The sequence below is a fragment of the Saccostrea cucullata genome, unplaced genomic scaffold, assembly GCF_032062105.1.
Source record: "Saccostrea cucullata isolate Sc308-1 unplaced genomic scaffold, CSIRO_AGI_Scuc_v1 ctg72, whole genome shotgun sequence".
In the NCBI taxonomy this organism is placed as follows: Eukaryota; Metazoa; Mollusca; class Bivalvia; order Ostreida; family Ostreidae; genus Saccostrea; species Saccostrea cuccullata.
In genome coordinates, this window is record NW_026918900.1 from 1,239,095 (window position 1) to 1,259,775 (window position 20,681).

The window sequence follows — 20,681 nt, forward strand, 5'->3', positions numbered from 1 at the left end:
ATAGTGATTCTTACATACATTACATATATGTACATATAAAAGTTGAATATCATTTTATGATTTACAGATATTATAAGTAATTTTGAATTATTTAAATTATTCTCATTATATCATGTTCATTACATCTATATTTTTTGCCCTGTCCGTCCGTCTGTTTATCTGTTTGTCTGTTTAACTGTCTGTCTGTTTTTCCGCCAAAATTTTCACCTTGTACATAACTTTTGAGGGGGTGGGGCTATGACTTTCAAATCTCGCAGGTGTATTTCTTGTGAGAAGAACTTTTCTTTGTACCACCAAATTTGACATGTTTTTAACAACTTTAAGCTTGACCATAATTTTTTAACAGTAAGTACTAGGGCTTTCATATTGCACAGGTGTGAATTCAAGATGTATTCCTTGTGACAATGTGAAAAGAACTGCCTATTAATACCAACAATTTGACCTTTTGACTTTAGGGTTTGGCCCACCTCAAAAATTTAACTTTGACCATAACAAGTACTTCCATTGGTAAAATCAATTTTGGCCTCTTTATCATGACCTTCGAGTTAACTTTGAGGAATACCAATCCTTGCCATAAGCTGTCATACGCGGGCGTCTGTGTTTCACAAACACATCTCTTTTTATTAAGTGCTTAAATATAAATCTAAAAATATTTTCAGGGCTCCTAAAAATTTTGAATAATAAAAATATTTATCATGTTTATGTGGATAACAACAGGAATGATGATATGCTAATTCCATTTATCGTCTACTATAATGTATCTCTCTTGCAACTTCACTGACTTATGTGCAGCCCAATGGAGCCTATGTTTTAAATATAGATTACTAGTAGTAAATGGATTCATTCTCTTAAAAGTCATACTCGGATCAAAATACTACGTTGCATTGAGTAATTGTCTAAAAGCTTTTTTCTATTAGATAGGGTATTTAATATATTTTAGCAACGTTGATTAAAAGCTTTTTTACCATTCTTCATAAATGGTTTGTAAGATAAGACATTTAAATTATTTGAAGGCATAATTAGTTTTGGTAGATAACATAGATGTATTCAATTTTCATGACTGTTAATTTTATGGAATATAGAATAACATTTTACTTTTTACATAACAGTTTAACTGTTAATTCAGTAAAATTAGTTACAAGTAATCTATTGCCAAACCTATAATGAACTGTAAATTACAATTGATATCAACGTGGTACACGTGTATGCTCAACTTAAGACAGTTCTTTTATCACGTGTTGTGAAGTTGTTTCATAACTTCTGCATCTTTATAAAGAAATTACATTAAAGTTTCTTGCTAGAAAAGGATTGCGATCTCCAACGGGAGTTACCAAAATATGGATCAAGAATATTTAGCAGAGATAACACCAGAATATTTGGATATCAGCCCAATAATTGAAATTAATCCTTTTGATTTGCATGAAAAGGTATGTTGACTCCATGTTGAATGCAATCAATTCGATTGTATTCCCAACATTAAAACTAGCTGCAAAGATTAAAATTAAATAAACATTTGCTCTTTTAAGCACTTCCCGTAGATTTTTTGTAATTTGTATATAGATATATATATTTTAACACTGGTTAGTTTCTCATTTTTTTCGAAATATTGCGCAAATATTCCTGTATGCTCAATGAAATATATATATATATATATATATATATATATATATATATATATATATATATATATATATATATAAATATATATATATATATAAAACTGTTTGTAGTGGTTTATTTTTTAGATCAATTATATATCGACTTGGTCATTATAGAATTCCTGACTTTAATGCAGACTTCAAGAACCTTGAATTTTAATTTCCAAAAGTAATCGAAAGTAATTATCCATATAATAACATGTACATCCCGAATTTATATTGTAAGCTTTGTTTCTACTAACTCTCTTTATATATAAAAGCTGTAAAACTAGAAGGTTTATGTAAATTTAACAATGTGTTGCAATGTCGAACGTTATTGATAATTCCTAATGATAAAAAACAGACTAAGTGTATAAAACGATTTTGTATCATAAAAAAAGAAAATACATGTATTTATGTGTATTAATTAGAATGAGAACAAAGATATATAAAAGAATATTTCCTCATTTATAATGCCATAATTACTTGGATGAGTATCCTAGCGTTGAAAACGGAATGGAGTTTAAGGTTTCCTCTTCTGTCTAGGTGTCCATTGTTCTGAGTGCCTGTCCAACTTTATTTTCCGTAATTTTTATCTTAACGCTTGCCGATATTGAGTTAAATTTTTATATGTAACTATATCGACATGAGTAAAAGACGTTTGTATTTCGTTCCGCTTTCATGATTTTTGAAGAAGTTACGGCCTTTTGAAATCTTTAGGGTTTTCCGCTTTTATTCCTAAATGCTTGCAGATATATTTTGATCTGATTTTGGTAAATGAATCTAACTTGATGACTAAAAGGATAAAGTTTGTATTTCGTCCGACTTCAGTGAGGTTTTTTTATTACACCATTTTTAATTTTTAATGAGAACCAGATAACACTTGCCGTTAAAGGGAACTACTAGTATTGCTAGATCAATGTAATACTCACAAAAGTTTTCTTACATTTAAACTCTACGACATGAAGATGTTTGATTTTAACTTATATAATTTTCTAATTTCAAATTATTATCATTATTATTATTATTATCATTATTATGTGTATTTGTTTGAGATGTTGATTAAAAAACAAGATATCTGCAAGTGTTTTGAAATGAAAAGATTCCATAAAGAACTTTCACAAGAAGGATAAATTACGAAAGAGAGAGAGAGAGATTATTACGGTGTCGACGAAGGACATTAATCCAATTAAAATTACAATGTTAAGAACTTTTTGACTTTTGCCAAAATGCAATGTTTTTAGAAAAGAAAAACAAGCATCACTGAACAAATAATACCTAGATGGATATTTCTAGTCATGGTGATAACATTTCTTAAAGGTATGCTGCAAAATGGCGTAATGTTAACTTTTTTACATGCAAGAGTATACTGCACAACGCTGAACAGCACTAAAGCTTACTGACATCATCAGCGAATGGAGATTAGCTGAATCAATTGAGTTTTTTTTTCCTCGTGGTTGACTTTACTTCCAGTACCTTGCATAAAACAATATTTGTTTTAGGCTTTTTTAAAAATGGCTCGCTTTGATTAATTCATTTCCATAATTATGCAAATCACAGGAACATCGTTTTTGTATGACCTTCCATTATTAGCAAACTGTTGAAGTCTTCAATGGGTTTAAAAAATATGTACTAAACTGCGTGAATTTTAGTGCGTTTTATTTTAGAAATGAACGTTGATAACAACTTTTCGTCATGGAATCTTTGGCTTGCGTAACAATTTGCATAACCGCAGACTATTTGATAATAAACCTAAAACCACAATAGATAATTGTTATTCTAGGCCCCGCCCACTTAAAAATATCTGTATGTCTTTCACTCCCGTCCTAAATTTTCTTTACCTAACTTTTCGATGAACGAATGATATAATTTTTATCCTTGCAGTTTTATTCAGATAAAAAAATAAAATTGTAATGTAAAATGTATTTTATTCTTTCTTCCCCGAAAAGTCATTCGTATAGAGGCAAGTTCGAATTTCCATTACATTTTAAAATTTAATGTAGTCCAGGCCCCGGAATCATAAAACATCTTAAGCTTAATTCAAAATCTTTATTTTATAATAAAATGTTTTAGAAGTCAATCAGACCAAAATTAAAATATTTTTAATATTGTTCCACAGAGGTGTTGTTATCTGCAAATCTAGAAATAAATTCCATAATAAATAGATATTTTATAGGTGATTGCAAATTTCACACAGAATTGTCGACGTATTTTTCTGTTATTTCGCGCAATCATGACAAGGAGAGTATACCACCAAAGTTGGTAACAAAAAAAACGGTTTTAATGATACAAGTCTGATTGTTTCTGAGAAAAATTTTACTATTTCATTTGTTCTTTAAAGGATGAAGTTCAAAAGCGTTGGTGTAATTTCTTTCAGTTTACGTACGGAATTCGGGATTTATTCGAGGGAAGATCTCATAGGCATTTTTTTGAATTGAAAAAAAAACATCCATGTCGTTCAATGTTTAATTTTTTATCGCTATCAACTTAAACATTCCTAAACCAGTCTAACTGTGATAGAAATATAAAAAAAAAGAGCATCTTGCCAAGTGATTCTGTCACGCTATGACCCCTGACCCCTTGAAGAAATACAAGGTTCACTTATGGCCTTTTTTGGTCTTGTGATTTTCTGAAAATCTGAAACTGATTTATTTTAGTTAACAATGCATTAAATATCCTTTAGACCTTTGATGATTGTATATCTATCAAACATTTTCTGGCCAGTCAATGCTTTGTGGCGTCATGAAATGCGTCAATTTCCTCATATTCTGAAAAAGTCTACAAAACAGCCAATTTTTAAAGCTATTTTTCAATATTTAATATATAGTGCAATCTCTGATCTCAAATTACAAGTAGTAAATGATAGAACAGTTTCTGGGGATTATAAGACATGTTTTATTTTTAGATCAGAGGGTGCGTTCATATTTCTTTCTTCTCTGAAGGTACTTAAATATACCTATTTACTTTAAAAAATCAAAGTTCATTGCAATTCCATAAAGCCTGTGTTCCAAGACTTGTAGTTTATATGGGAAAAATTAATAGAAAATGAAAGTACTAAGTCTCTACTTTATTTTTATGTTTAAAATTAAAGTGAATATAAAATGTTAGTCAATAAATTTGTTTAACGACAGGGCCGTTTTATGCATAAAGTGAATCGAGCTCTTATACATTAATTTATACACATATTTTACTTTCACTAAGTTTACATAAGAAAAATATTTGCACCTGTAAATATTCATAAATGAAACTTAGATAAAGTGATAAATACATATATTATATCATTATTAAATATTCAGCAAACAGAACAAGAGGAAACATCTTTGGGAAACCAAAACATAACGGAAGTAGTGTTTGACGGACAATCACCTTACCCGGAAGAGGAAACTGATGACCTTCTCGAGGATGAAGAGTTGTTTTCGACCTTAGAAGAAGACGCATGCGCTGACGTGTTTAGAATTCCAAGGCTTTCTCAAGGTTTACATGAAGCTGTAACAAATATGAGCGGTATTGAAGACGTACGTAGAATTTATTTTAAAATATGAAGAATGCATTAGGGTGGAAATCAATCACATTCCATAAAATGACCAAAATACAAATGTTAAAAGTCTTCGTGTAAATTGCTTTGATTTTCTTATGCTTCTCCAGAACAATCAAAATTTTTTTTCGAAGAAAAATTTAAGAAAAGTTATTAGCACCAGTTTATTATTTGAATCATACATTAAATGAATCATCTGTATTTAGGTGGACATCGTTATTGACGATATTTTGAAATCTATCAAAATGGATGGAGCACACGTAGAAGAACTTCACTATGTTGATCAATTCATGCAATTTGATAAGGTATGCGTATGCTTGTATAATTTCATTCAAAATAAAAATGTTATTCTAGGAAAATTATTAAGATATTTTATAAAAAACAATTGACATTCTGGTAATGAACTAAAGTATTCCATGTGTATTCTACTGGTGTCGTAGTTTATGTTTTTGCATACAAGGAAAAATAGATGTGTTAGTGTGTCAATCATCATATACTATATGTGATCTAAAGAGTAAAAATACACCTTTCATCTTCAACTCATAACTAGGAACATTTGATTTAAAATATTTAATTATAAAAAGTATCATCATAGTTCTAATACAAAGACGTGTCTCTTAAATGTAAAAAAAAATTAAGTCTTACAGTATATCGATTTTATGCACTATTATAAAAAAATATTTCCATTTCTAATTTTTTTCTCTGTGAAAACTCTTTGAAAGTTAGGGGGAGTTTATTTCTTGATAATTAAACCAGAATGCAAATTAGGCAGGTCGATAGGTCAGGAGCTAAGGAGGCCTAATACGCATGCAAATCTCGTGCGCATCTGCCTCTGTGTCTGACGCTAAGGAGGCCAAATATGCATGTAAATCTCGTGCGGCTGCCTTCGTGTTTGACGTCAGTGGGCGAGGACTATTGAAATTGACATGGAAGTCCTCATGTAGTTTAAATCTATTAATCTACATTTCTAAAGTCGAAATCTATAATTTTATTTCACAATGAAATGGAAATATAAGGAATCACTGTCTAGTTAGTGTAGTATGCCGGGGACATCAACGATAGTTTGAAACATGGGATAATTTATTATCCCATGTTTCCCATTATCGTTGATGACCTGGCATACTACACTAACTAGACAGTGATTCCTTAAGTATGCCAAAGATCAAGTTCAAAGGTTGAACGCCAGGTCAATTGATCTCTCAGAGTTCCTCTGCAGATGACAAGTGATAAGTATGAAACCACAAATTACAGTAAAAAGTTTGATATACGACAATTTGTGTCTAACGGGCTTGATTAATCTTTCACATTTAAACCAGTTAAGAGAGGAATCTAATCAAGAAATAAAATTGTTTAAAGTACATTTAAATTAACACAATTTACTACCTGAGCAAACATAACAATTAAGGAACTACACATTTAATTGTTTGGATTCTACAAAGGTAGAATAAATTTCTTTTAAATGCGTGTTTAGTAGTTTAATATTAACATTTTTTTTGTTTTATTACCTTTTTTCATGCATACAAACTAATAATACGTTATTTAAAGACAGAGGTTTAGATGCATTTTTTTTTCGAAGTCCGATCCTTGGGTTCTTTAAATAAGCAGTTCGTTTATTTAAAATGCTCAGAAAATATGTTTGAATTCAGGAAGAAACGTTTAATCGAAATATACAAATGTTTGAATTGCAGAAATATATTGTCAGTCGCTTGATACATACGTATAAAGTGTTCTAAAACATTTTTGTGAAATTTTGGGGTTCCACAAATCACCTGGAAAAGATTGCATTCATCTTTTTTGAGTCAATTAGTAAAACCTGCTAGGAATTTAAAGATTTACTTGTTGTTACATGGTTTATGGTGAATAAATTTGTTATCCAATAATCATATAACCTGAAAAATAAGAATTATGAAAATTTAATTCTTGTGTAAATTACTTTGTACAGTAAAGTAACTGTGTATTGAAATCTTCCAATGAATATTTATTACATTATGATAGAAATAAATTACATTTTAAACTTAATTGGACAAGGGGTGTTAAAGATGGTTCGCTTAGAACGGACTTGGGAATCGCCTAATCACACAACATACTGAAAAAGAAATTGCACATTTACAGATAAAGCAAAGTTTCCTTTGATCCCAGGAAATATATTTACTTATAATTAACAATGTAGAATATAACAAGTTCATCTACATACATCTATAACACATTATTGATACTGTAATGTGATATGTAAATTTTGTAATAATCACCGTATCGACGATGGATATCATTTTTTGCTTCAATGTCTTCTTATTGAGAGGGCTTAAGATAGTCCAAGAAAGATAACTCGTATGACATAAGCTTCGACTCCAGTAAATTTCGTCAGTTTCCGCAACCCCACGAAGCATGCTCAATCATAAACAATTTAATTTATATATAAATTATTCAATTTTTTTTAAAATTGATAACATTTTATTTTTATAGCGATGAATAGTACGTTCATCTCACTCTATTTCCTTGCGTTGCAGGACAAAGGCAATCTTACAAGTTGTTGCAATGCTAATGAGAGAAATCCCTCAACATCCAGTTTTCAATCAAGAAATTCTGCCAAACAGTTAGAAGAGTCGCTATTAAGAAAAGAGAGAATTCGGAAGGAGAAGCATAATATAAGTAATGGTTATCTCTCTCTCTTTATCATTTATAACTAGAGGTACTGTGAGCGATGAGCTCACTAAATGATACCCCCCGCCTCCCATATGGTTTTAACTGGTGAAAAAGTCCATGTTTTCCTGTGGCCGGGAAACCCAAAATATGTGTCGGATCAAAAAGTAAAATAGGAGGTGCACAATGGCAATATGTAATAAAGATTCTGTGAAAGTTTCATCAAATTTCATTCAGTGGTATGAGAGGAGTTGCGGATAAGAGATGGGTACCCCAAAGCGTAACAGACGGACGGACGGACGGACGGAAATACCGATTACTATATACCCTCCTGCTTTGCAAGCGGGGGGTATAATAATGTACTCTTTAAAAATAATACTTTTTTCTTACAATTTTATTAAGCATCCTCTCAATGCCAGATCTAGAGGTCCTGAGTCAACACATTACCGTTGAACCCCTGGCATATTTCATCAGATATTTTAGGGTGCGTCTCTCATTGGGAAGCAGCAATAAAATTAAAGCTTTCATAAACAGTAAGATAACGTAAATAAAAAGAAGTCAGTTGATACCTGAAATGTTGTTAATCATAGTATGGCTTGATGCAATTGGTTGAGAGATCAGAAAAACAATCAAGATTTGTAATTTTTCCAAATAACGTCACTTCAGTCGGCCTGCGAATATTAAAGAAATATGCCATGGGTCCAACGGCAACGTGTTGACTCAGGACCCCTAGCATTGCGAGGTTGCTTATTTAGATGGTCAGTATCTGTCCATGTTAGAAATTTTAAGGATTTAGTTTTCAAGTGTGAACAGTGTTATTATAAAAAAAAGTAATGTTTAATAAATAAATATTGTTTCTTGTTTTGTTAGTCGAACGTAGAAGAAGATTCCATATCAATGATAGAATAAAGGAACTGGCATCACTTTTGCCCAAACCAGCACATGGGTAAATATTTTTTCATCGCATGGCAAATTGTAACATTCGATAACTTTGCATCTATAGTAGATTAGCTGTAGCAAAAAATAAGATAAACGTAGATTAAATATTTAATAGAATTGTATTTACCACCCTGCCAAAATAAGATACAGTAATAGTTCTAGAAAGAACGCTTACAGAAATCAGAGAAGATAATGAAATATCCCTCATATTTTTTTTACGAAACAAAGACATTGTCGATCGAAAATACATGCTGTTTTTTCATAAAATACACATACATTCAAATGCTAAAATAAAATTTAAAAAAATTAAACTTTAAGATAAAAAAGTATACAAATTGCCAATGATTCCAGAAAAAAAAGACTCCAGAGGCTTGTTCAAAGAGTCCCTATTTCTGTTGGAGGTATAAGGAACATTGGCGAGCTTTTGCGAACGTTCGCTCTGCTGAATAGGCCTCAGGGTTTTAGAGTTCCCGACCGCAATGACACCTTCTGCCGCTAAACTGATTTTCGAAAATTATTCCGTGTATGGCGAAAAAATGTATGATCAAAAAATAAAGCTGAACTGGGACGTGGAGACCGGTCCTTCCGATAAGATCGTATAAAGCGAGGCCCCATGTCGCAGTAGGTGCTGGCACGAATAAGATCCCTGAATGACCCAATGTGCCAAGTATAGGACAAAATTTGTAGCTCTAAACCGTCAAGTACAGAGTCTCCATATGAGTGAAAAAAATCTCGAGAAGGGCGTATTCAACGTAAAATGTATTACGATAAAGGTGAAATGAACCAAATTTACATAACTGATTACATGTAAGAAGCGGGTCATTTTGAATCTTTAAAGTTTTTGAAGTGTTATCTGCCCTTGATGAAAAGAAGAGCATTTTTAATTTTTCAAAATTTCTATGGTAAATAATTTATTTTATTTCATGTTTTACCAAAGAGAGAATGTGTGCATATTTTTACCAAGAGATTTGTTTGAAATTCCAATTATTTTTCACATAACCTTAAAAAAAGCACTGGCAATAGACTTCAATGTAACATTCAAGGTGCAATTAATTGGATCAATTGGACAATGTGCATTTTTATTTGATAACATCTTTCAAATGCTATCATGCTTAAAAATATCGGACCATTCCTTTATACATATTAGGTACAAAATATGGCCATTATGCATTGAATACCTTAAAAAACGTACAATCAATCAATCAAATTATTAACTCAGTAGACATAGCTTTTAAACTTTGATACAGAATTTAAACCTTTTGTTTCTTTGCAATACAGTTTCTGTCTTTTTAAGACTATTTTAAAAATCACTACGAGATTATTTTAGGTTATTTTTCATTAAAATATACTACATGTTTACTTTTTTAGCATTATGACATTGAATAAAGGATCGACTCTTAAAGCATCCGTGGAATATATAAAGAAAATGAAGAAAGAGAAAGAGATCCTAGAAGCACATAACAGGAACTTGGAATCTAAATATAAGAACGTGGTAGTGAAATTGTTAACAAGAGTATGTGTAAGTATACATCGTCTTCTAATAAACTAGAGGTACTGTGAGCGATGAGCTCACTAAATGATACCCCCCGCCTCCCATATGGTTTTAACTGGTGAAAAAGTCCATGTTTTCCTGTGGCCGGGAAACCCAAAATATGTGTCAGATCAAAAAGTAAAATAGGAGGTGCACAATGGCAATATGTAATAAAGATTCTGTGAAAGTTTCATCAAATTTCATTCAGTGGTATGAGAGGAGTTGCGGATAAGAGATGGGTACCCCAAAGCGTAACAGACGGACGGACGGACGGACAGACGGACGGACGGACGTACAGACAGACGGACGGTCGGACGGACGGACGGACGGAAATACCGATTACTATATACCCTCCCGCTTTTCAAGCGGGGGGTATAATAATAGGATTGACATCTTTGTATTATAATGTAGTTCTGATTTAGACATGGGCGAAAAGATGGCAAAATTGTTTTGCATTTCGACGTCTGGTTCTCTTTTAATAATCACTCTAATATATGGCATGTCTAATATGTTTTTTTAAATATTAGCAATTAGAAGTAAAGATGAAATTGAACGAAATAAAAGAGGAAGTTGATGGTATGAAAGCAAAGACCAAGCTACATAAAGAAAAGCCATGTGCGTTTGAATCAATGGTAAAAGAAATGAGAAAAAACAATACTCCAGCTAAGTCAGATGAACAATCATCCGCGGCTACTCAGAATTCGAAGCCAAATGTAAACTCGCCACAAATAGGTTGCACTTCAACTACGTGTACTCCCAATACATCTGTATTTCAAGACTTTCAATGCAAAACAGGATTACGTGGTAACCCAGAAAACAGAAAAATTATTCAAATCTCGGAGAAAAGTGTTCTATCAAGTTTGGAAAGAAGTGTAAAGACCAGGTACCCTTTAGATAGAATGACCGATGGCATTCCACAGTGTCCAAAACCTTCCAAGGGCACGGAAAATGAGAAAATACGTATTAAGAACTGCACACACGCTAAAAAGTCTACCAGTGAAGTCACAGACATTGACTTTCTTGATCTAACCGATGATAATTTTCATTTAAAGAAATACGGTAGTTCAAATGCTTCATTTACAAAAGACAAAGTCTTAAATGTAACTGAGGAAGACCCTTGTACATCCACTTCTGGTTCCGTTCCCTTGAATCAAAAACAAAAGAAAAGGTCAGCAGGTCAAATATATGTGACCACCGATATCCTTGAAACTTTGTTACGAAGGTAAAATTGGGTTATAATTTCTTCCGAGATAAATTTTCAATAAACTTCCACTGAAATAATTAATTGATCTATATAATAGATTCCAGTGCATGTGAATCATTTTGTGCAGAGTTTCAAATTTTAGAATATTCCAGGGAAAGATTTTTAGCCCAAAATAAACAATAATAAATTTTCAGTCAAATGATATTATATTGTTTATGTATTACAATTATTTACCAAATCATGACAAGGAACAAACGGAGGGTGTGTCATTCTGTCAGTCCATAGGGGATGGTTATTCCTCCATGGCATCAGATCCATCTGATATGTTTGGAGGTCTTTGTTTTCTCTGTTCTCAATTAGTGTTTTCTCTATGGACTTTCGAGCTGTGCGATATCTTTATATTTCATTACAACATTACTATTTTAAGCAATACACTTAAATTCTCTTCAATGATGGCAGTAAGGTATCTACTACATGTATCTAGATAACTAATAAATAATTTGCTATTTGGTTTGCGGTTTTTTATTGGGCTTTAGTAAAGGATTTCATTTAAAACTCTTGCAGTAAGTAAGAATAGAATGAATTATACATGCACTCGATTATTTAATCCTTTAATGTAATACTAAATGCATGAAAAAGTGAAAAGCATTCTTACAGTCAAATGGGTACAATAGTTTTAAATAAAAAAAAACCCTAATTATATTGTATTGCTATATATGGTAAAATGACATACAATTCTTGCATTTATTTCAATCAATGTATGCAATTCTCTATGAAAGATATACCAATCGAAAACATCTTGTGCTGTTTAAGTATAACCAGAAGAAGTAAAAATTCTGATATAAATAATCAGAGGTCATCTCTCCTATCTAAAATAATGATATGTTGAAAAGAAGTTCTTTAAAAATCATTGCGTGAAAAAAAAATTAAACCTTGCTTGAAAAAATTGATAACAAAGTTAATTTTTTATTTATTTAATTACATCTCTTTATCAAACCATTAATCAATCGGGACATATACTGTAATTTGACAAATCAAACGGATCAAGAGTTGTAGTTTCATATAGTGGTAAATCATTTTTACAGAACTTTAAATAAGTTCAAATCTCTTGATGAGTATTTATTTATTAAATTACTTGAAGTTAAAATAAGACTAAAAAGAACTTTTAATATATCGAGGATTTTGTTTTCTTACTAAAATGGGTAGAGCGTCTGCTCCAGAGTCGCGAAGTAAGGAGTCAGTCCTTATGTTGCGGGTTCGAATCCCAGTGTGGGACGTGGAGACCGGTCCTTCGTATGAGACTGTATAAACCGAGGTCCCGTGTCGCAGTAGGTTCTGGCACGAAAAGGATCCCTCCCTGCTCAATGGCAATGAGTGCCGAGTAAAGGACAAAATTTGAAGCTCTCCATCGGCAAGTGGTGGCGTCTCCATATGAGTGAAAAAATTCTCGAGAGGGACGTTAAATAATATACAATCAATAAATCAATCTTACTTAAATAGTTAATTAATTTTTTGCCGAACAATAAATTAGTGCAAATCCATTGACGAGTAAACTTAAGAGTATTATTACAGTTACATTAAGTTGAAATAAGTCAAAAACAAAAAGATTGCTGTATGGAGGATTTCGTTTCCTTATTGATATAGTTTTCAAACACTGCGTTCACATATGAAGGGAAACACAGATTGACAGTTACTATCGTTTAGTTTATAGTCTGATGTTCTTTGAAGATTCAGACAATGTTCATTATTATCGTAGTTGTCGGGTTGATTCCGTGTCCACAAACCAGGACCAAGGTTTTCAGACAGCAAACTTGACCACCATACCATATTTCCTTCTTCAAATGCATCTGTGCCACCAATGTGGATATTCGCTGAAACATACACATGCACGATATGAAATGAACATTTTAGAGATCATTCATCTTAGAATAATTTATTTTAGTTGTAACACGTCATTTGATTGGTTAAACGGTTTTATCCATTTTGTATAACATAACTTGCCTACGTCACAATGAGTTACGTCAAAAACGTATAACTCCGATAGACGTTAACTTTTAAAATATGCGATATTTGAATCATTTAATTTCTATAAAATACTTGATTCTGATTGGTTGAAAAATTCTTTTGATAACTGCATCAATAAAATCTAGAGTTCGCTTGCACTAAGCAGCCGGAACTACTTTGGTTGTCTCTACATGTATATTTCCCGCTTTCAGTTTACTTCTTGAAGGAATAATTAAATACTTTTACTATAATAAATATTTTCCTGAATTTCGAAACCTGTCCGTTACGTTCCTGACTTATTTTCTACTTTCGTTTCTTTTTGAATTATCACCCTTTGCTAGACAAATCAAATCGTCTGCATAACAACAATACAGTTTTCGGAAAGAAGGGAAGAAATCGACATACTTTTGTTAAATGTTTGGCTTTGAGATATCAGGTATGAACAATAGAATTCTGAAGAGAGAAAACCGTTAATCTGTTAAATCTTGGGAAACGAATGATCCAGAAAAAACGTCACTGCATGAATGAGGAAGATTCTTTTAATCTTAAACAGTCGGCAGCAGACTCTTTCAGGTTTTACAGCATTGACAGGTTGTGATACGTATTTATATGTTCGGTTTGAAATTCAGATGAAAAGATGTGCAAATGAAATGCAAAATTTCTGTGACCTTAGAACTGTTATAAATTTGAGTAGCTTCCCTTTACATTTACGAACTTAGATAACTTACCCACAGGGGCTTGTGTAGAGAAAATAAATCAGCTGAAAAAAATGAGTACCTCGGAGAAAAAAACACAAGGGAGGACGCCATTTTGGATACCACCTCGCTTCATCAGCTATTTTCTCGCTTAAATTGTTAAACTAGACATACGAGCCAATTCATTTCCCTTAATCAATGTTTTTTTCTTGAAGATCTTACTTGCAGTTTTAATCTTTCTTTGTTTACATTTACAGTCTTAGTCAATTCATCGCATAAACATCCAAAATCGACAACTCCTTGGCTTCTGAAGAAAACGAAAGTATGACACGTGACTTAGAGAATATTTCGTACTACCCCAGATTCAGTCCAAATTCAACAAATTTTGGAAAAAAGTGTAACCAAAATACTTTCAAACAGAAAAGCAAAGAAGTGAAATAACAGTCATTGATAAAATGAAAGCATCTGAGTTTACCAATTTAAAAATAGTCAAATATTTCAGTTTGGGTACGACTTCATTGTTATAGTAAAGTCCTGAGACAAACCGAGCGACACAAAGTTACTCATTTTTTTCAACTGATTTATTTTATCTACACAAGCCCCTGTGACTTACCGGGGAAAATATACCCATTGGGATAACACAACAGGTAAGTTTTTTGTGTTAAAGAACTGTAAATTATTTCAGAGAATGTTGGTAATGACACGACGTACAATATTTGAGAACGTTTCTTCGTTTGAGCCATTTTGAATTTCAGCAACGTTGTTGTGATGCATTCGTGCGCACTGCTTTTGATGCGTAAATTTAATAGAAAGATGAAAGAAAGTTTCATTTTATTAATTTAAAATCATAATTAAATGATAAGAAATGAATATAATATTTTTTCCTTTGATCGATGTATCAAAGGAAAATTTGGACGGAAAACTTTTTTATCAATGCGCTACGCGCATTGATGAAGTTTTCCGTCCAAATTTTTCTTTGATACATCGATCAAAGGAAAAAATATTACATTCATTTCTTAAAGCCTTTTTCTGATGGAAAAGATGAGAAAATTGACTAATTGTCTACATTAAATTAAATCATAAGGAATGAAGCTTATTTCAACTTAAGTTATACGATATAACATACCGCATAATGGTATTTTTTACGTGCTGCTAATTTTTACTAATTTTTACGAGTTGTATAAATCCGTAAAATTTAAACGCATAAAATTTCACAGAAGTAAAAATAAAACGCCTGGCCTAAATTTTCAACATCGTATGTATGAGAGTATCCATTTAACTCATTACCTTTAGGCTAGAATTAGTACCGTTGGTATTTTTAGCACTTTTAAATTGATCATCAATTAGGATTAAACAAGTTAATCTCAATTAACGCATAACATCGCTTACTTTTACAAGGCGCATAATTTCTGATAATGATTTAGTTATTACAGATCTTCAAATTATGCCCGTTTTTCAAAGTCGTTGACCCTTTCTTCTGTTTTGTTTGCATTCAATAAAAACGTGACTTTTTAACACACTTTAAAAGTGTCAAGTAAATCATGATGGTTTGAGTTGTCTCTCTTTACATTTCCGGTAAATTGACGACGGGCACATAGTACTCATCATTGATGATACTTAGCAAATTGTGTTTTAATTTTAAAAAAAACAGGAATCTAAGAAGGGTACATCATAATATAAAGATAATTCAATGAACAAACATATGATAATTTAATGAATCGACATTCGATGTCGAGAGAATACTCAGTAGTTTCATTTTGATTTTTACATCGGGCCGGGGTTTCCAGACGCATTAGGCCTATTTGTATGTAAACGCATGCAAAATGCTAAAACATTAATCTGCATGGAATTTCACCTCTGATGATTTTAATTTTTACGGACATGCTCAATTCGTAAAAAAATTAACGCGTAAAAATTTAAATACCTTATTTCAGACAAAATTCGTAAAAATTTACAGCAGTAAAAACAACCCGTTATACGGTAACTTGGGGCAGTTTACGCTTTTTATCAACCGCTTCGCGGTTTATAAAGCGTAAACTACCCCAAGTTATGTTATATCGTATAACAACAGTTGAAATAAACTTCATTCCTTAAATAAAACACAATTATATTGTGTACTGTTAAGTTTAACAATAATTCTAAATTTTTCTCAATTTTTACTCTAAGATACAAAATATACAAAAAGATATTTCGCTGAAACACAATATGCAAAATTTAATGTAACTACTTTGAAAATAATATTCATTTCAGAAAAAAAAACTAAATTAGATTTTGAAATATCATTTTTTTACTCTTAAATTATTTTAGAATTTAGGTTAATAATAAATGTGATTTTTGTATTACATTGTACCTGCGTCTATTTCTTCAGCAATGCTCTTCACAAAATCATATTCCTCGACTGTTTCAATCTCTGTGAGCTTTGAACCGTATTTCAAACATTCTTTCTTTAAATAATTAAAAAAAAATCTTTAAAAGAATAATATAGATTTTTTTCTATAAAATCTATCCAGAAAGTGCCATCCATAATCGAATAATAATTTTCTGAGAAGCAGTGAATATAGAACATTTTTACAAATCTGCAAGGCAACACATTTGTCTTGTGAATAATACATTATTTTAATATGAGCAAAAAAAAAAAAAAAAAAAAAAAACACAATATAAACTTCATTTCATATTTTACCTTATATTCTTATATATTATTACCTGCGCATTGATCCATGTTTTACCTGAGTAAACCGGCCAGTATTGGGATTTCCCATGCATTCTCCAATCAGTCGAACCTAAACAAAGGTATTTTATAACATTACTTTAGCAATCGTTTAATTCTAGAAAAAAAAATGTTGGATCAAAAATTAATTGATTCGCTGATGAAAGTATATTTTTGTATTGAAAGTAGTGTATTGCTTACATTTGTGTTTTTGAAAATGTTTTAAAAATCAACCGCAGAGGCAAACATGTTATATTAATTGTAATTGGTATCTCCAATGTAAAAGGTAAATCAATTTGATATAATTAACACTCATCAATCTCAAACATCCAGTGAACAAGCAATGTTTTAAGTACAGTGTGAAACATCTGTCCCCATTAAAAACTGCTTTCAGATACATTCAACTAAAAAATAAAGAAAACGAACAGTAATTAAGATACTATTAGAGAATATAAATACTTTTTTTCTGGTACATGTGCATACATTCATAAATACTTTTTTTCTGGTACATATGCATACATTCATAAATTTTTCCGTTACTTTTGATTAAGTCAGCGTTTTATATTATATCATGCGTTTTGAGAATGATTGTTGCTGGAATAATTTCTGAACATTGATGTACATTGAGGTCTTTGGAGACCAGACTTGAGAACCACAAAATAGACGAAAACCAAAGATTGAAAAGATATTTCTGATTAGGATAGATATTATGAAACAACCTATCTGTAGAACAGGTATATTTTGAAATTAATTATAAGCATTAAAAGAAGACTGTTTTAGAAAACATAACATGTCCATTAAAAATGTTTTGAAAATTCCATTTACTTCCTATTTTTAATGCCTAAAAGGATTAAATTGATTTTTTTTGTTTGCAAAAGTTTTTTTTTTATGAAGTTTCTGGACGTTCGATACAGCATTAATATCTTATTACGAAGCGAGAAGCACGTACATGTTAAGTATTTCTGTTTTATGTATTCTCATTCAAATATATAAAAGAAAGAAATTAATTTTCGGAAAATATGTCGATAAGACACGAAACTATTCTAACAAATTAATATTGGAAAGCTCTAAAAACGGAAAAAAAAGTTTGTGAAATGAATAAAAAAATCGAAGATCAAATTTGTTTTCTTGAATCGTTTATTTGATAATACGATATACTCGAGCTCCTTCAATGGTTGAAGGCCACTATATCACTATTCATTTGAAAACGAGTTGCAAATTAATTTTAAACTTCCCAAAATTGTTGTTAATATTTGAAATATACGGAAGCCCATTTAGGACCTATCGAAAAATATTTTTGAATCCGATATAACGAATTCAGTGAAATTGTTATAACGAATTTAATTCGTTATAACAATTTCTCTGAATTCGTTATAATGAATTTAATCTGTTATAACAAATTTGTTGATTTCGTTATAACGAATTCAAAAATTTGTTAATACGAATTAAACTCGTTTTAACAGATTCTAAAACTTGTTATAATGAATTGAATTCGTTTAAAAAAAATTCCATAATTTGTTATAACGAATTTAATTCGTTAAAATGAATTCGACAAATCGTTATATCGAATTCATATATATTTTTCTATAGGCCCTGATTATTGAATTTGATTAATCGAATTTAATTCGTTATAACAAACTTTGGAATTTGCTTAAACGAATTTAATTTGATATAACTAACTTCAGAGTTTGTTCAAACGAATTAAATTTGTTATAACAAATTTTTGAATTTGTTTTAACGAATTTAATTCGTTATAACAAATTAAAGAATTCGTTGTAATGAATTCAACAAATTTGTTATAGCAGATTAAAATCGTTATAACAAATTCAAAGAAATTGTTGTAACGAATTAAATTCGTGATATCACATTTCAAATTTCGAAAATATTTTTATAGGTCCTAAATGGGCTTCCGTAGATATACTCTGAATACACAGAAATTTTCTTCCCGTTTTATTTTCGCCCTATTCGCCCTCTTCACGGATGGGCATATTTAAATGGGGCGAATTCATAAACACAGTAAAGTTTCTTAAACAAAACTGTGATTCGATGAATTTAAAACGGTCCAAAATTATTTCCAAGTGTGAAAGGGCGAAAATATCTAGAATCAACTCTATATACAATATTCAATGTTCATCCTAGTACGTTGCTTTTATATACATTAATAATATACCAAAGAGTCAGAAATATCTCCTGATATTTGATCCCAACTCTGATGTTTTAGAGGTCCTTGTTTGCTCTGCTCCTAATTTTTGAGCTTGAATACTGTAAACCAATTTTTATTCGCGTGCGAGAAATTTTCGCGAGATTCGCGAGAGCCTGATCATCGCGAATATTTCTCGCCGCCAACAGGTCCTTAAACTCTTTTTGTCTATTAAAAACATTTCCCAAAACGGCTTGATCGCGAAAATAAATCGGCGCGAACTAGTTTAATCCCGGTAAATCGCGAAATAAAGTCGTCGCGAATAAAAGTTGGTTTACAATATTGTTCGTTATCTCAGCATATTTCGTTTTGATATTTTACTTTAAAAAGAAGTTAATGACGACCTATAACTTTCTGTAATAGTTCTGATTTAATTGAATGAAAAGAAAGGAATATCATTGATTGCACACTGTTACAGATTCCATTTCTTGATATCTTAATATGCAGTATTTCCTTTTTAATCTAATAAAGCAATATTTCATTTATCTCAATCTGAAATAAAATAGCTAGGGAGTATACTTACTTTCTGCCGTAGTTGACATATGTATATATCCTGACGAAACAATCATTTGTGAGAGCCCCTCTGACTTTGAAATTACACATTTATTTGTCAATTTGTTGAAGAAAATTTCAGTATAATCCAATTTGCCATACGAAATGCAAGAGGACAAACTCTGTATTCCGTCTATCTCATCCGAAACAGTGACAGCTGGACGCTTGTTATCATTTTCTGGAACACGGGAAAATAAGGAAAATTGTTTAAAGCTGTTGGAAACACCAAGAAATAGAAAGAGAATTATAAATATACAGAGACAACGAAATTTCATCCTCTTAGATTCAACTGAAGCGCAGTCTTTGATGTTTGTGTAAGCACAATAGATTTTTTGGCTGAACTCTCCGAGGTATTCATATAAAACGCATTATGTTTAAATTCATGCAGCAGAGCTTGGTCGATAAGGGCAAGTGAGAGCTACTGAAGACATTTCTGTTTCATTGATTTAATAAGGTTAAACAAAATTTTCACACAATTATTAGACTAAGTTTTAGTTGTTGCGTGGTATGGGTAATAATCATTGAAAAAGTATTTCTCGACGTCGTTTTCATCTGACTGTTGTAATAATCATTGAAAAATTATTTCTCGACGTCGATTTCATCTGAATGTTGTCATGCATCCGAAATTGTGCATCATATGCATATAAATAACTTTAACACAAAAAAATTCTTCCAACTTATCTACTTTTATTATTAACATGGTAGAAAAACAGGATACATGCCAAAAAAAATTAACAGAAGTCAATAAATTCATTGTTTCTGTTCCTTGTGTGTCACATTATAATTTGAGAAGGTGATGAGGAGAGAAAAACTACTTCATATAGAATATTCATTGAGCTTAATTGCCATGTAAATAATTAATCAAAAGGTAAACTGTCTCATTTTAATAAGCAAAAAAAAAAATTAGTAAAATAAAGCATGCAATTTAAAAAAAAAAAAAGGAATGAATTTAAGTTCCTGGGTGCATGACTTTCAAAACCCTAACAATCACTCGATCATGAAAAAAAGAATATAATTATATTAATATTTATAAATAC

The 20,681-nt window shown here is 31.0% G+C and overlaps 2 protein-coding genes across 2 annotated transcripts; one reads left to right on the top strand and one right to left on the bottom strand.

Annotated features, from left to right (window-relative positions):
• Positions 1 to 1,328: 1,328 nt before the first annotated feature.
• Positions 1,329 to 11,508, top strand: LOC134274887 (uncharacterized). The gene is made up of 7 exons (XM_062757131.1): positions 1,329 to 1,427; positions 4,934 to 5,152; positions 5,379 to 5,477; positions 7,680 to 7,821; positions 8,683 to 8,758; positions 10,120 to 10,270; positions 10,810 to 11,508. The coding sequence occupies exons 1-7, from the start codon at positions 1,338 to 1,340 to the stop codon at positions 11,506 to 11,508; spliced, it is 1,476 nt and encodes a 491-aa protein (XP_062613115.1). The 5' UTR covers positions 1,329 to 1,337.
• A 1,601-nt stretch (positions 11,509 to 13,109) lies between these two features.
• On the bottom strand, positions 13,110 to 19,978 carry LOC134275113 (lectin-like). Its single transcript, XM_062757361.1, has 4 exons — positions 19,616 to 19,978; positions 16,889 to 16,965; positions 16,536 to 16,629; positions 13,110 to 13,357 (listed from the first exon to the last, which is right to left on the bottom strand). Exons 1-4 carry the CDS (start codon positions 19,917 to 19,919, stop codon positions 13,134 to 13,136), a joined length of 699 nt encoding a protein of 232 aa, XP_062613345.1. The 5' UTR covers positions 19,920 to 19,978; the 3' UTR covers positions 13,110 to 13,133.
• Positions 19,979 to 20,681: the final 703 nt, after the last annotated feature.